The sequence below is a fragment of the Grampus griseus genome (assembly GCF_964374135.1).
Source record: "Grampus griseus genome assembly, chromosome: 3".
Taxonomy (NCBI): domain Eukaryota; kingdom Metazoa; phylum Chordata; class Mammalia; order Artiodactyla; family Delphinidae; genus Grampus; species Grampus griseus.
The window spans coordinates 155647160-155662599 of NC_139019.1; the positions used below are offsets into that span (position 1 = coordinate 155647160).

The window sequence follows — 15440 nt, forward strand, 5'->3', positions numbered from 1 at the left end:
CCGTAGGGCTATCAGTCGTCCCTTCCCTGCAGGAAAGCCAGGTCAGGGCAGAGAAACAAATTATAATTGGAAGGTAGATGTGTGGGCAGGAGGCTTCCGGCAGGGACCGCACTTAGGGCTGGCTGGTGGCCTCCCTGGACCCCACCGTGCACATTAGCTCTGCCTTCCCATTGGTGCCGTCTCAACACACAGCAACGGTGACAGGAGCCACCAGGCTCCTTGTCTAGCATGCCCCATGTGCCTGCCTGTCCCATCCATCACGAATTGATTTTCCTTGCTAACGCTCAGATTTCCCAAAGGGTTTTCCTACTGTTTATAGGTAGCAATTACCATTGCTCAGATAGAGATTCTAAAAGCTGGGATTCAGGGGGAGTATGGCACTGGCCTGAGATGACAGAGTGGGCTCTGGGAGGCACGCTTGGTGGGGTCTGCCCTCACAAAGGGTAGGTCAGCAGCCTCTGGGCTCGGTCTGCATACAGGGAGGGGTTGCATGGTCAGTTCGTGCCTCTCCACTGAGTGATGGCATGAGTGGATCCGTTCTTTTGACGAGTGTGTCCTGAGTATCTGCTGTGTGCTGCTGCGTCCTGGGTGCTGGAGACATGCTGAGAAAATACAGGTGGCCATGCAACTCACAGTCCCTTTGGGGACACAGAGAGCTCAGGAAGCAATGGACCCTGGTGCTGGCTGGGAAGCAGATCAGACCTGGGGGCCCTTCCAGGAGGAAGCAGCCACGAGGCTGGGCCTCCGGAAGAGTAGGGTTTTGTCAGGAAGCGAACGAATGAAGTGGGTGGCAATGAGGCGGCCATTTCAGGTAAGATCCCGAGAGCACGTGAGGGTGGGAAGGAAGGCTTTGTCGGCCCTGAGCCAGGGTTAACCTGACTAGTGTTTCCAGAAATTCATGCTGGCTGTGCTGTGGGGAAGGAAGGGTTCCTCACCTTTCTTGTGCAGTGGACCCCTTTGACATCTGGTGAGGCCCCTGGGCACCTGCACCAATAATGTTTGTAAATGTAAAATATTAAATACATGATAATAAAAGAGTGAAGAAATACAAATGAAGCCAACAGTATGAGTCGCAGGTATCAAAACAGAGCACAATTTTGTGATATAGCAATATCTGTTCTTAATTAAGACATTAAAAATTAGATCTGTTGGTGTGTCTAGAATGACCCCCCTTTCCAAGTTGTGATGAGTGTAGACGACATTTCACAACCACCAGCAGCAACTGAGGAGTGATTTCTGCCAGTGACAGTCCCGGCATTGCCCCTGCCACTGGGGTTTGTGGCCTGCGTTCTCCCTGAAGGAAAGGCCATGTTGCGTTTACAGTGGTCAGTGTCCCCATCCCAGTGTAGGCTCCAGGTGGAGAATCCCTGAGTTGGTGGGAGGGGCTGCTGAGGAGGGAGTGGCAATATCCTGGCAGGGGTTAGAGGGAAAGGAAGGGATGGATTCAGAGTTGGTGGTGATGCCTGGGTATAAAGTGTGGCAAAGAGGAAGGAGTGGGGCTGGGTCCCAGGGTTCTGGCCTGGGGCCTAGCTGGGTGGTGATGCCATTTGCAAAGCCAGAGCTCGTCCTTGGGCCTGTGGTTTCTGCTGACACGTCCCTGGTTGTCTTTCAGGTCAATGAAATTTATCACGATGAGTCCTTGGGGGCCCACATCAATGTCGTCCTGGTGCGGATAATCCTGCTGAGCTACGGGAAGGTGAGTGGGCACTGCAGGCTGGTGCCTTCCAGACACACCAGCGCCCCGCCTCTGTGGGATGAATGGGGCCCTCCAGTGAGGTGCAGGCCTCCTATGGAAGCCTTTGTGTTGGCCAAAACCACCCTACCTCTCCCTGGCTGCCCTGTGGTTCCTACAAGAAACAAGGAGCTTGTGAGCCACGCCTACTCTGCGTTCAGCCTCACTCCTTTTAAAATTTAGGGTTTTTTTATTTTAAGAAGAAAAATTTTATTTCAAACAGGTTCAGTGGTATGTGCGCTACAGCAAAGGCTGGTTTGTAGCAGTTTTCTTTCAAACCTGTGCTGATGTATAAATTAGATGTTATTTGGGAATGATTAATTTCTGGTAAAATGTAGATTCAATCCAACATTATGCCAATTTTTACACTTATTGTAGACCCTATTTTAGTACTAGAGGTTAAATTTTCATCACCAAAAAATGAGAATAACCTTACAGCTACTCCTAAGGTAATGAGCTATGCAATTAATTCCTCACTATTGCTTTGAAAATATACCCCTAGGTTGTTAAGAGAAATTCCAGCTCCATCCAAATCTATTATTTACTTCTTCAGTCATCACCTACTGTTGGCTTGATTGTCACTCCTCTTCTTATTTGACCTCAACCAATTGAATGCCAGTGTTTCTCAACTCTTTGGCTAAGGGCAATTTTTTCTCCTACTTCCGTGCACACAGGGTTAGTCAAAACGATTTTGTCCAAATCAGCTTTGACTGCACTAACTCTTCCTCCTGTCGGCAGGGATCCTATGTTCACCATAAGCACTTCACTCTTAGACAGCTTTTGCACTTTTGCTGCTTTCTGGTCTCCTTCAGTGTGTACACCTAGAAGCCATCTAAGCAGGAAATAGGAAATTTCCAATTCTGTGAGGATTTCAGGTAAAGCTCCAACTGCGCCATTCTGTCAGCCCGGCACAAAGTGGGGTCAATTTTTCTTCCAACTCCAGTAAGACCTCCTGGAGCAGCATACTGAAGATCATTATGCTCTGCGAAAAGTGATACAATTTTGGAGAAGATGGGTTTACACATGAGTTTTCCTTCACTATCTTTGGAAACAATACCAGGTCTGACTTCTATCTCCTGGCCCAACTTTAATACTCCTTTTAGAATACTACCACCAGCTACACCCCCCTTAAGGTCATCAACCTCACAGCCAGGTTTGTTGACATCAAAGGATCTAACAACAATAAGTCGGGGTTCTGAAGTAAAGTCTCTTGGGGGTACTGGAATGTTCTTTACTAGGTACTCGCAGACAACTTCAATATTGTATTTTAGCTGAGTAGAAATTGGAATAATATGAGCTCCTTCTGCTACTGTACCTTGTACGAATGCAAGCATCTGTTCATGCTGATCTTTAGCCTGGCTTTCTTTTACCGAACTCATTTTATTCTGTAGAATCAAAATATGCTTCAGTTTCATGATTTCAGTAGCAGCCAGGTGTCCAGCAGTCTGAGGCTGAGGACAAGACTCGTTCCCAGCTATCAGCAGAAGAGCTGCATCCATCACTGCGGCACCGTTCACCCTAGTAGCCATCAAAATATCGTGGCCAGGACAGTCAACAAAGGAAACACGTCTGACTGATTTGAAGTTCCCTTTGGTCCCTGGAATGTCTGTAGGAAACTCATCAGGTGTACTACTTCCACAGGATCTATAACATTCTGGCCAAGGACAACTTGGGTCGTCAAGTTTATATAGCTTAGCATTAGCATAGCCAAGTTTGACTGTAATATTTCTTTCTAGTTCATCTTTGAACCTGACAATGTGAACTCCAGAAATAGCTCTTACAACCCTAGATTTCCCATGAGCTACATGACCAATTGTACCTATATTAATTGTGCACTGTCTGCTGATAACTTCATGTGAAAGTGGCATCAACTTGATAACATCCGAAGTGTTGAGATCTTGCTGAAAAAGGTGCGGCTGCCCTAAAGTCACACCAGCCTCAAGCCCCCCACCCCCCACCCCGCCCTGCTATCTTGCCTGGAGGCTAAAATTTAGGTTTTGTTATTATTCAAGTTTGGTGAGACCAACAGATCAGGAGGTGACTGCCATGTGTTTGTTTGTTTTTTTGCGGTACGCGGGCCTCTCACTGTTGTGGCCTCTCCGGTTGCGGAGCACAGGCTCTGGACGCACAGGCTCAGAGACCATGGCTCACAGGCCCAGCCGCTCCGCGGCATGTGGGATCTTCCCGGACCGGGGCACGAACCCGTGTCCCCTGCATCGGCAGGCGGACTCTCAACCACTGCGCCACCAGGGAAGCCCGCCTGCCATGGTTTTTTTACCCACAGTTTCTGGCCATGCAGGGCCGCACCGGAAACACCATGGTTGGTCAGGAGGCCTAAGGAAGGAGAAGGAAACTGTGGGCGAGCACCTTTATTGTGGTTTCCTCAGGAAGGACAAGGTAAGGTGGGGTAAGCAGGCTTAGGATTGGCCGGTGAGAATAATTTTCAGCAGGCTCAGGAGCATTGGGGCTGCCCTAGTTGTTTGGTACCTGGCCCTAGTGATTTGCACAGGGGATAGTGGGCTGGAGTGTGAGAGCCCAATGAAGGAGGGGGCTGGGGGTGTGGACTCTGAATTGGTTGGTTTGCATTTGAAGAGCATATGATCCAGAATTAGTTGTTTACTGTCTCTAGGAATTGGCTGACCCTGGGAGGAGCAGTTCCTCCCAGGTCAGCAAGGCCCTGGATGTCAAAGCATCAGAAACAACATGTGTCCTCCTCTTCTCATGCCACGTAGCTGCTGTTCTAACTGAGCAGTCTTGCCCTTCTTACTTCCCTTTGTTGTGAAACTTGGAACCGTCTTTCCTAGCAGCATGCACGGGTCTGTGCACCAGGATTAGAAAGCCCTCAGGCACAAAGACCTGAGATGGAAAAATAAGGGGGTGCCTGAAAGGAGAGCTGGTGAGGAACGAAGGAGCCCCATGGTGATGGCCAGTGTGGACTGAGCAAGTGCCTATGCCAGGCAGCTCGGGAACACTTTACACGAAATTATCTCACTTCGTCCAAGGACAGATGGGGAAGTGGAGCTATGAGGATCCCACTTCACAGATAAGGACACTGAGGTTTAAGGCAGTTCAGTGGCATGAGTAGCCAGTGGTATTTGGCTCCTCAGGAGTCCAGCTTCTCACCCTGGCAGCCAAATTCTGGAGTCCGTGGTCTGACCCCACGCAGTATGAAGAAAGTCAAGTCATAATAAGATGAGGCACATAAGGCATAGTAAATTATGCAAAGGGTTCTGCCTGCCGATGCAGGGGACACGGGTTCGTGCCCCGGTCCGGGAAGATCCCACATGCCGCGGAGCGGCTGGGCCCGTGAGCCACGGCCACTGAGCCTGCGCGTCCGGAGCCTGTGCTCTGCAACCGGAGAGGCCGCAACAGTGAGAGGCGGGCGTACCGCAAAAAAAAAAAAAAAGAAAGTTGTGAATTATGCAAAGCGTTAACTCCTCTACTCAAAGAGAGAGAATCTCAGTCTCACAAAATAAAATCGAACTGCACACAACGTACAAGGCGTGCAGTACAGAAATGACAATGAAGGACTTTATGGCTGGTCAAATTCCAGGAACAGTGGACCTTGAGCCCACTCTTCCTACCCTGGGAAGTGTGTCACTCTTAAGTGATGGAAGTGACCACAGTGAGGATAGCAGTCATGGTCCTTCATGCCCCATGGAGAACATATAGTATACCAAAGTGGACTGTCAGATCAAGGGAGAAATTTGCAAAAACCTTACTGCAAGAGTCTTTCATACCCTTTTCAAGACCTTTAACAGATCACATTTTAAAAGGCATAGGAGTTTCCCCTACCTCCATATCCTTGTTGCTTAAAAAAAAAAAAAAAAAGCCTTCTCAGTTCAAGCCTTCTTTAATAAGTTATTCAGTCATTTATAGCCAATAAAAACTTTTCATGATTTTTAAGAGACAGTATCCCTGCATTGATATCTTCTGTCTAGAGCTGCACTGTCCAGTCCAGCAGGCACTAGACACATGTGGCTACTGAGCACTTGAAATGTACTTAGTCCAAACTGAGATGTTCTGTAAGTATAAAACATATGCCTGGTTTCAAAGACTTAGTACAAAAAAAAAAAAAAAGGAGAGATGTAAGATACTTTCTTAATAATTTGATATTAATGAAATAATGTTTTGGATATATTGGAGTAAATAAAATATTTTATTAAGTTAAAAAAAAGGCATAGGAGTTTCAAGTAATATAGTGGATAAAGTTAAATTAGTAGTTATATCATTTTTTCCCCTTGCCCTATGGAAAAATGTGCCTTCTTTTTGAGGAATCATAGAACACTTAAAAATTACAGAAGTACTTTAGGTCATAAAGAAAATTTTAGTGAGTTTTATTTATTTATTTTATTTTTTGATTAATTAGTTTTTTTTTTTTGCGGTACACGGGCCTCTCACTGTTGTGACCTCTCCCGTTGCGGAGCACAGGCTCTGGACACGCAGGCTCAGCGGCCATGGCTCACAGGCCCAGCCGCTCCGCGGCATGTGGGATCTTCCCGGACCGGGGCACGAACCCGTGTCCCCTGCATCAGCAGGCGGACTCTCAACCAGTGTGCCACCAGGGAAGCCCTTAGTGAATTTTATACAGCAAAAATAGTTTGGGCTATTCTCTGACTCGGTGCTCTAAAACTAGGTGGAGGGAAGGGATATATAAAAAGAATAAATCCAGTCTCTTTGAAAAAAAAAAATCTCCTAGGAAGAATAATATTAGACCCTCAGTTGCAGACTATTGGGAAAACTAATGAAAACAAGAGTACTACAGATCAAAACCTGTGGGGTGTGGCCAAAGCTGTATTCATAGGCAGGTGCTTTCCAAGATCACACAGAGCGAATGAAAACAAGTTAACCCTGTATTCAGCTCGGTAAGTTAGAACAGATGTTAACAACCACCCAAAACCAAAAACCTAAAGAAAGTAAAAATAAGGAAATAGTTCAGAAAAAAGCAGAAATCAATACATTAGAAAATAGAAAGAAACAATAGGATCAATCAAGAGGAGAGCCTTGGAAAAAGCAAATCTCTGGCATATTCAGTCTAGAAGAAAAGAGAGGAAGCATAAACTAAAAGAAAGAGTGTGTATAATGCAGCCCACAGTGGGATGCTTATCCCAGCTGAAGAGAAAGCTTTGGAGGAGTTTGCTGCCCTAGGCAGCTGTTGGGAGATCTCCACCTGGGCCTTCTCCCCATCCCTCGACTCTGACACCCAGTGGTGGTCAATGGAGGAGGAGTGTGCACACCTTCTTCTGCATGTAAGCAGGCAGGTTTGTGGCATGGCGGTGCACTCTGGACATGCAGACACAGTACACAGCCAGGGAAGGCTGGGGTGGCCCAGGCCCAATGACACAGTTCCAGCCTCCGTCCTTGGAACGTCCCATGGGACTTTGCCCATCCCCACTGGAGCAGCCATCAACATGTTCGCCATCCCTTCCCCTCCTCAGGCTGGGCCCTACCAGTCCCTCCATTCCTGGCCTGAGACCCCCTTAGCATCCTCCAGGGTCTGAGGAATTTTTAGGTGTGTAGTGTGAGGGATGGGTATGATTATATCCAACCCCCTCCCCACTTTCTACCTCTGGAGAGGGGACATGGGAAACTTCACGTTGTGGGGTAGGAAGGGGAGGAGAGCCACCAAGTGGTCTGAGCCTTAAAAAAAAAAATTGGAGAATTGTGCATGGTTAATTGCTTACCAGCACTGGCAAAGCTTTGGCTCTTATTTCACCTAAAAACTGTCTGGTTCCTTCTCCCAGTGTTGATTACTCAATGGAACAAAGCCTTGTTTATTTTAACTACTTCCTGACAGGCTCTGTGCTAAATTGCCCCCACCCAAAGCTGTTTCTTCTTGTTCTTCTTTCCTTAAGTGTCACAGGCAGGTAGAAACCTGGTAGAAACCAGGTAGAAAACCTGAAGGTGAGATTTTCAGAACCTCCGTCAGGGACCTGGAAATCCTGGGAAACAAGGATTTCCTGGGGAAATGGGAATATTTCAAAGCTGACTCCAAAAAATGTAGAAAATACCACAATAAGCCTCATAACCATGGTGGGAACTCAAATTCTTCTCTGTTTTCAAAGTTATCTTAAAATTACCTCTAAATAGAGAGTCGGATAATATATTTTTGCCAGTCTATTCTTATTCATTTGCAAGGAATTATTAAGGAAAGATAATGCAATACCACATAAACTGTTTCAGAATATATATATATATATATGTTCTGAAATCCACCCAATTTATCTTTATAGCCAACATGATTCCTACACACAAAGCTGCCAAAGGTAGCATATCTAAGACAAAGTACAGACCTGTTTCACTTCTAAAAATAGATGTAGGAATTCCTGAGGCTTTAAGCATTTAATTCAATAATGCCTAAAGAGAAACTCTCACCATGATAAAATAGGGTTTATTCTAGGAATGTGATGATTGTTTAATATTAGAAAGTCTGTTCATATAATTCATCAGATCCATTTGCCTAATGACAAAGCTCGTCATCTAACAAATACTTTTTTAAAAAATATTTATTTATTTATTTGGTTGTGCTGGGTCTTAGCACAGGGTCATGTGCGGCACGTGGGATCTTTTAGTTGGGCATGCAGGATCTTTAGTTGAGGCATGTGGGATCTAGTTCCCCAACCAGGGATCGAACCCGGGCCTCCTGCATTGGGAGCGCAGAGTCTTAGCCACTGGACCATTAGGGAAGTCCCTAACAAATACTTTTTGAGGGTTTTTTGTGCCAAGCACTGTGCCGTGTCACCGACGTGGTCCCTGATCTCAGGGGCTGCTCTAGAGCAGAGGTGCAGACAAAAAAACAGTTACAACTGAGGGCTCAGGGACTTGGTCAGGGCAAGGGAGGCAGGCAATCTTATTTAGAGATTAGGGCAAGCGACTGGAGGCAGTGACTTTTCAGCCATGGGGAGGGAGTGAAAGGGGGAAGAACCAGCACAGGGAGCGGTGGCTTAGGAGAGGGTGGGAGGCATCAAAGGGAGGACCTTAGTGAGCTGTCCTGGGACCGTGGCCACAGGGTGAAGAAAGGAGAGAAGATGAAAGAGAACTTTAGGAGACCAAACCAGGAGCGGGTGGGTGCTACACGGGTGAATGTGGAGGGACACTGAGTCCTTGCCTTGGGCAACCTGGTAGATGATAATGCTGACCCCTGAGATGGAGAGCACGGAGCTGGGGGGAAGTGGCATGTGGGGGAGAGAGGCAGTGAGCTCAGGGGATACGTGCTGAGTTTGAGGTGCTTTGTGCCATCCCAGTGGAGATAGCCAGGGAGACGCTGGCATGGGGAACTGGAGCCTGGAGAGAAGAGATAAGCATGTTTTGCAAAGGCATGGATGGGGGTGCACAGAGAAGCACACCGAGTCGGGGGCACCTGAGAAAGAGCCCCAGGGGGCTCTGCTGAAGGCACCAGCAGGGCAAGGAGTGTGATCAGCTCCATAGGAACTGAGAGGGTATCTCATGGTTTTTAAAAGATCTGTGAAACTAGTAACAGATGGTAACATGACAACCCAAATTTTATTTAAAGGTGGAAAAAGAAGCACATTGTCCCTAAAAGTGTTCTGCATAGCTAATTCTCAGGATGTTCATAGATGTTTTCACAGGAGAATAGAGGGGTTCCATGGTCAAATGAGTCTGGGAAATGCTTATAAAACAAAGTAAAACAGGTATTCCTGACAGCAAAATTTCTCAGAGACTTTACTATGAAAATGTGCAGGGTGAATCTCTAGGAGATGGATCAGTATGCATGGTTTCTCCAAACTATTTCTCAACAGAACCCTTTTCCTCATGGAATCAACATTCTACAGAATTTGCTTTGGGACATGCTGCTCTTATGAAACAGTTACAGTAAAATTGGCAACAAGAAAGAGACGCATAACTTTGTTACTGAGGTTTTGGAATTCTGGACAATGTCGTATGACATGAAACCAGTATCAAGGAGAACAGATAAAATTATAATTGTTTGCTAATAATTATGTGCCCGGAAAACCTAAAAGAATCCATCAGAAAACCAAGGAGTTTAGTGACATGGCCAAATATAAGATAATTACACAAAACCCAATAATTTCTGTGTGAACCCACAATGCCCTGGTAGTAAAGATAATAGGGAAAGAAAGTTCCCTTAACGATAGTAACCAAAAATATAAAATACCTGGAAGAGTCCTAACAAGACAGCTATAAGACCTACGTATAGGAAGAAAATTGCACATTGTTAATGATAGGAAAAAAATAAAAATAAATGAAGAGACATATGCTATTCCTTACGGGAACACTGGGTATAGTAGTGACTTTTCCCAGATTAGTAATTGGAAACTTGATGAAATGATTCTAAGATTCATCTAGAAGCATAAACAGTCAAGAATGTCTGGGAAAACCTTGAAAGCCAAGCAAATAAAAAGGATTTACTTCAAACACCTTGTAAAGCAAAAATAATTAAAATATACTATATTTGCATAAGCATTAACAGATCAACTGAATAAAATATATAGCTCTGAAAATACCTCTCATATAAATAACATGCGATAAATATAAATGGAATGGTTATAAAGTGTTATAAATAAGTCTATGATAAATATAAATTTCATATATAGCAAATTAAATACATCAGATGATAAACATAGGCCAATAAAATTCAACTAGTTAAACCATACAAATCAAGAAGAAAATATTCATTGTCAAGGACTTCCTAAGCATAAATACAGTCGAAGGGATTGTAAAGAGGAGGATAGATATATTTGAATACTTAAAATATAAAGTCATCAAAAAACACAAACAGGGGCTTCCCTGGTGGTGCAGTGGTTGAGAGTCTGCCTGCCGACGCAGGGGACACGGGTTCGTGCCCCGGTCCAGGAAGATCCCACATGCCGCGGAGCGGCTGGGCCCGTGAGCCATGGCTGCTGAGCCTGCGCGTCCGGAGCCTGTGCTCCTCAACGGGAGAGGCCACAGCAGGGAGAGGCCCGCGTACCGCAAAAAAAAACAAAAAAAAACAAAAAAAACACAAACGAAGGGCAAACCACAATCAGGAAAAGCATTTGCAATATGGAAAAGATATCCTAATATATGAAGAGCCCTAGGAAAAACAGAATTGGCAATGGACATAAGCAATTAACTGAAGAAAAAATACAAATGGCAAAAAAAGAGAAAACATTGAACTTTACTATTAATCAAAGAAATAAATGTTTACCATTTTAAAAGCATCAGCTGTGTTAAGATTAAGACGAGGGATTTACTGCTGGCTTGGGTGAACGCAGCAGTACACGCCTCTGGTACGAGCATAAATGTGTACACATTTCTGGAAGGAAATGTGGCAGTTTGTCATTTCCCTTAAAAATGTTCTTCATGTTTGCCCCCAGTCATTCGTTTCTATGATTCTATTCCAAAGCAGTTAACAGAGCTGTGGATGAAGTTTTAGGAACAAGACAAAAGCCAGGGCCTTATTTCTAAGTGTAAACAACTGGAAGCAATGTAAATTGTCTGCCAATAGGGGTCTAGTTAAATAAATTACACTATGTCTATGTGGTAGATTATTAGACTGCCAATAAATCCCATTTTCAAAGCACGTTTAAGGGCTTGGGGAAATGGTTACAGCATGAAGTCAAGTTTGTTGGCTTTTCGGAAAAAAGGATATAAGCTTACAGTAGTAGGATCTCAATTTTGTTTGCAAGTATCTACACAGAAGGGACTGAAGGAATACATCAAACGTGAATAGTACTTATCTCTGGGTAGTAGGTGATGGATTTTTATTTTCTTCTTTGTACTTTACTGAATTTTCTTAATTGATCATGATAAGGATGTTTCCTTTATAATTGAAATAGTGCATTTTTAATTATGGAAAATTTGTTTATATTTTTAAAAAATCATTTAAAAATGGTAGAGTCCAAGTAATTCTGTGTAACTGAATGCTAGCATCTGGGGAAGGGTCTCCAGCGGCATGCCACAGGGCTCTGTCATGTCCAACATTTTAGTTCTGATTTGAAGGAGCATGTAGAAAGGACTTCATGCTTTTGCTGGGCACCTCTTCTCTGTGGTGGCTTGGAGGCACTTGGAGAGGGATCTCTGTTCTTCTGCCTGGGAACTCTGTCACCTGAGTGTCTGTGGAAACTTTGGGCGAGCCATCTTGGCCAGAGGGAGGATGCAGGCTGCCACAAGTATGTGGCCTTACCTACAGGTGAGGCTGTATTACCCAGGTGTTGCAGGCACCTCCCTCATGGCCATGACCAGTCTGGTCCTTTATGTTCCACCTCGTAGCAAGGGGTTCTGCTTTGCGTGAGCCATGTTGGTACCCTCCGAGTCCCCCATAGGCAGAGTAAGGGTAAGGGAAGCGGGCATGGACCCCATTGTGAGGCTACGGCCTACTCTTCCTGGGGACAGTATGGGAAGGAGGTCAGGCCATGGGGCTGCCTCGAGCCCATGGCTAAGAAGACGGGTGGCCACAGCACGCTTGGGCAAGTGGAGCAGCTTCAATGAGACCAGGACCAATACAGTGAGAAGTGAGAGGGCACAGGGGGACCAACGCCTCCCTCGCCTCCATGACTTCCCACTGGGAAGGAGTTTGGGAATCCATGATGGTGAGGCGACAGGAAGGGAGAATGTGGAACTGGATGTGTGCTTTCAGAACCGAGTCCAGGCTGCACCCACTGCACCCCAGCAGGGCTCGGCAGACCAGCCTTAGACTTCTGCTGATGACCTCAGAGGTGTCAAGATAAAAGAGGTACCAGGATGTGGAGTTAGAACCCCACATCCATCCCCAGCCCCTGAAGCCTGGCCAGGAAGGACAACATGCTGCCACCCCTCTGCTGGCCCCCAGCCCCTGATGGCAGCGGGGCTGACCAGTCTTTTGTAGCAAAGCCCACCCCCCACTCTGCCCAGCTTCTCCCACCTCCCCACCCCACCTCTTCTCGGGAAGCCATGGGGGAGGCTGGCGCCCATCAGGGCCTCTGTGTCCTGGGGGATTCCAGAAAGTTATAGGGCCAGACTTGGTCCTCCTCCAGCGAGTGGCAGGATTGTGAGTGGGGAGTGGAGTCCAGGGTGTGAATCTCACTTTCCCTAGGGAGGACACACTGCAGAAGCACAGGTAGGGGGAGAGTAGAGTTAGGAGGACATGGCTGGCCAACCACATCCAGGAGGGCTGGCGCTAGACAGATATCCGGACGCAGGGGGACTGTGGCCCCACCTGCTGGCCCATCGTCTCTGGAACGGAGCATTCTGTGCCTTGCACAGAGCATAGGAGCCTAGGGACAGTGCGGCGTGTTTGGCTGTGGGCTCAGGAGCAACCCCCGTGGGAAAGGAGGGGTCGTTCCACCGACCTGGAGCAATCAGACCATAAGTCTGAACATGACAGTCCGTGGAGAGTAGCTGTCAGGGCCAAGGGTGCCAAGCCAGACACACAGAACGCCTCAGAGCCAAAGGTCGCATCACGGACCAATATTTCTGTAAGTACATCTAAAAGGAATTTTCTAGAAAAGGGAAATGTGACAAAAACCAAGATTATACAAAAATACCGGCCCCTGGGCTTCCCTGGTGGCGCAGTGGTTGAGAGTCCGCCTGCCGATGCAGGGTACACGGGTTCGTGCCCTGGTCCGGGAAGATCCCACATGCCACGGAGCGGCTAGGCCCGTGAGCCATGGCCGCTGAGCCTACGCGTCCGGAGCCTGTGCTCCGCAACGGGAGAGGCCACAACAGTGAGAGGCCCGCGTACCACAAAAAAAAAAAAAAAAAATACCGGCCCCGACTTTTTATTATTAAATTCCACAGACATAAAATCACTCCATCAAACTGCTATGAAAGTTTCCCATTTCTGTGCTTGTGCTTATCTCGTTGTGGGCGATAAGTTTGTGTCCACTGGTCACAGACTCCACGTGGCACAGTGCTGGGGATGAGGCCCTGTTTTTAGGTGTCTGAGGGACCTCAGGGAAGTGGGAAGCATGCCTCCTGAGCAGGTGGATCCTGGGACCTGCCTGCCTGCTCCCAGGACTGGAGCAACAGCTCCCCATGAACTCACCAGTAAACAAGATTGTTTCGGAGTGGTGAGCACCATGGGGTGCCCTGGATGGGGTGACCCAGCAGGAGACTGCCTGGCTGGGATTCACGTAAATGGAATGAGCTCTGCTTGTTCAAGGAAAAGCCAGGAGGGGCTTCTAGATGGGGTTGGGGAGTAGAGTTTGGCTCGCGGAGAGGATGGATTCTGATGAGCTGCTCCTCAAGGAGCCACACATTTCCTGTCAGTGAGTGAGGCCCTGTCCCTGGAAGACTTTAAGCATAGCAAGGCCGAGGTGACTGGAGCCAGGAGCCCTGCCAGGAGAGGGGCCTGAGCTGTGTCCCCCAAGGCCTGGCCGGAAGCGCTCTAGGGGCTGTGAGGCCGAGACCCAGACTTGGGGCAGAAAGTGGCCCGGTATTCAGATGCTGTTATTTATTCCAAGCTGTGATGGAAAGAGAGCAGCTTCCGTACCCTGCACTCCCCCTGTGCCTGTCCCTAGGCCTCGCCAAGGCTCCAGTGGGGATAAAATCAGTAGCACTTGTGCAAGTGACATGTTGTTTGTCTTCCAGCTTATGAGAAGCCTCTGAGTTATCTCAAGTTTTGCCTAAAACAACATTTTTCTCCATTTCTTAAAAAAAAAAAAAAACACAGCAGAAGAAAAGAGATTATCTTATTTTATACAATATGCCATCAGCCAGGGAGCAGAACACCGGCAACACTTGAGGGTTGCATAGCAACTGGCTTTTCAATTGATTTTTTTTTTTTTTTGAGAAGGCACCAAAGCTACTGAACTGTTCTCATTTTAAATATTTCCTAAGATGATTAAAATCAAAGCAAATGGAAATCAGAGACTTGGGGACAATCAAAGAACATAAGGTATCTTGTCAGGTCAAGACAAAATATGGAATGCTCTTAGAAATTTTTCAGCGTTGGAGGGGAAGGGTCTGGGAAATTCTGACTGTGAGTCTCTTAGGGGAAGGCAAGAGAAGAGAATGCTGGGGCAGGGCTCAGTGTTCAAGGACCCAGTGCCACCATCTGCTTACTGCATGTCCTGGGCCATTGCCTACCTGCTCTGGACCTCCGCTTCCCTGACTGTGTGAGGGGCACTGTAGGGGATTCAGAACACCCCAGGGACAGCCCCTGGTTTCCCCAGAGTCTGGGTCCCAACCCCCAATCAGATGGGGGCCAAGCATGGTGTCCAGCCCCCACCCCCACCCCCAGTCATTGCGGCCCACCTCCTGAGCCAGACTTTCCATGGTCCAGAGAAGAACAGGAAGCATTAGGGCCAGATGTGCCCCATAGGCTTGAGCTGGGAAGGTTCATGTGAAGAATCCTGAGCTGGCTTTCTCTGGGAATAGCTTCCCAGCCTCTGGGAGGATGTCTGGAATGTTCCTTGATGATATGGGGGTTCTGAGCAGAGAAATAAGGATCATGCCTTCCAGCCCTCACTGGTATTGGGGTTGCCTGTCATGAGGTTTGAGCTCCAGGCACCGCCTTGTCCGCTGGAGCTGCCCGGAGAAGACCCCCAGCCTCAGGGGAGCCTGTGCTGCACCCAGCCTGGGGCTTGGTGTTAATTCTGGCCCTGTTGATCCTTGTGGGACCTTCAGTGAGCTGTTTACTCTCACTGAGCCTTAGTGTCCCCTGTAAGGGGAGTGCACACTAGCAATGACAACAGGAACAAGGGTATTCATGCAAGTCACAGCCTGCAGTGCCCTCTTTGGCTCAGACCCTGTCTGCAGCCCCTTA

The 15440-nt window shown here is 47.2% G+C and overlaps 1 protein-coding gene and 1 pseudogene across 2 annotated transcripts in view; one reads left to right on the plus strand and one right to left on the minus strand.

Moving 5' to 3' along the window:
* ADAMTS2 (ADAM metallopeptidase with thrombospondin type 1 motif 2) overlaps positions 1–15440 on the plus strand; it is a gene marked incomplete at its 5' end in the record, with an annotated part of 245426 nt that overhangs the window by 173298 nt on the left and 56688 nt on the right. Inside the window, one exon of the mRNA XM_082650498.1 lies at positions 1613–1696. Within this exon, the coding sequence (XP_082506624.1) occupies positions 1613–1696 (84 nt within the window). The remainder of the gene's footprint in view (positions 1–1612; positions 1697–15440) is intronic.
* On the minus strand, positions 2282–3147 carry LOC309820944 (eukaryotic translation initiation factor 2 subunit 3-like; annotated as a pseudogene). Its single transcript has one exon. The product of its transcript is annotated as a eukaryotic translation initiation factor 2 subunit 3-like (transcript).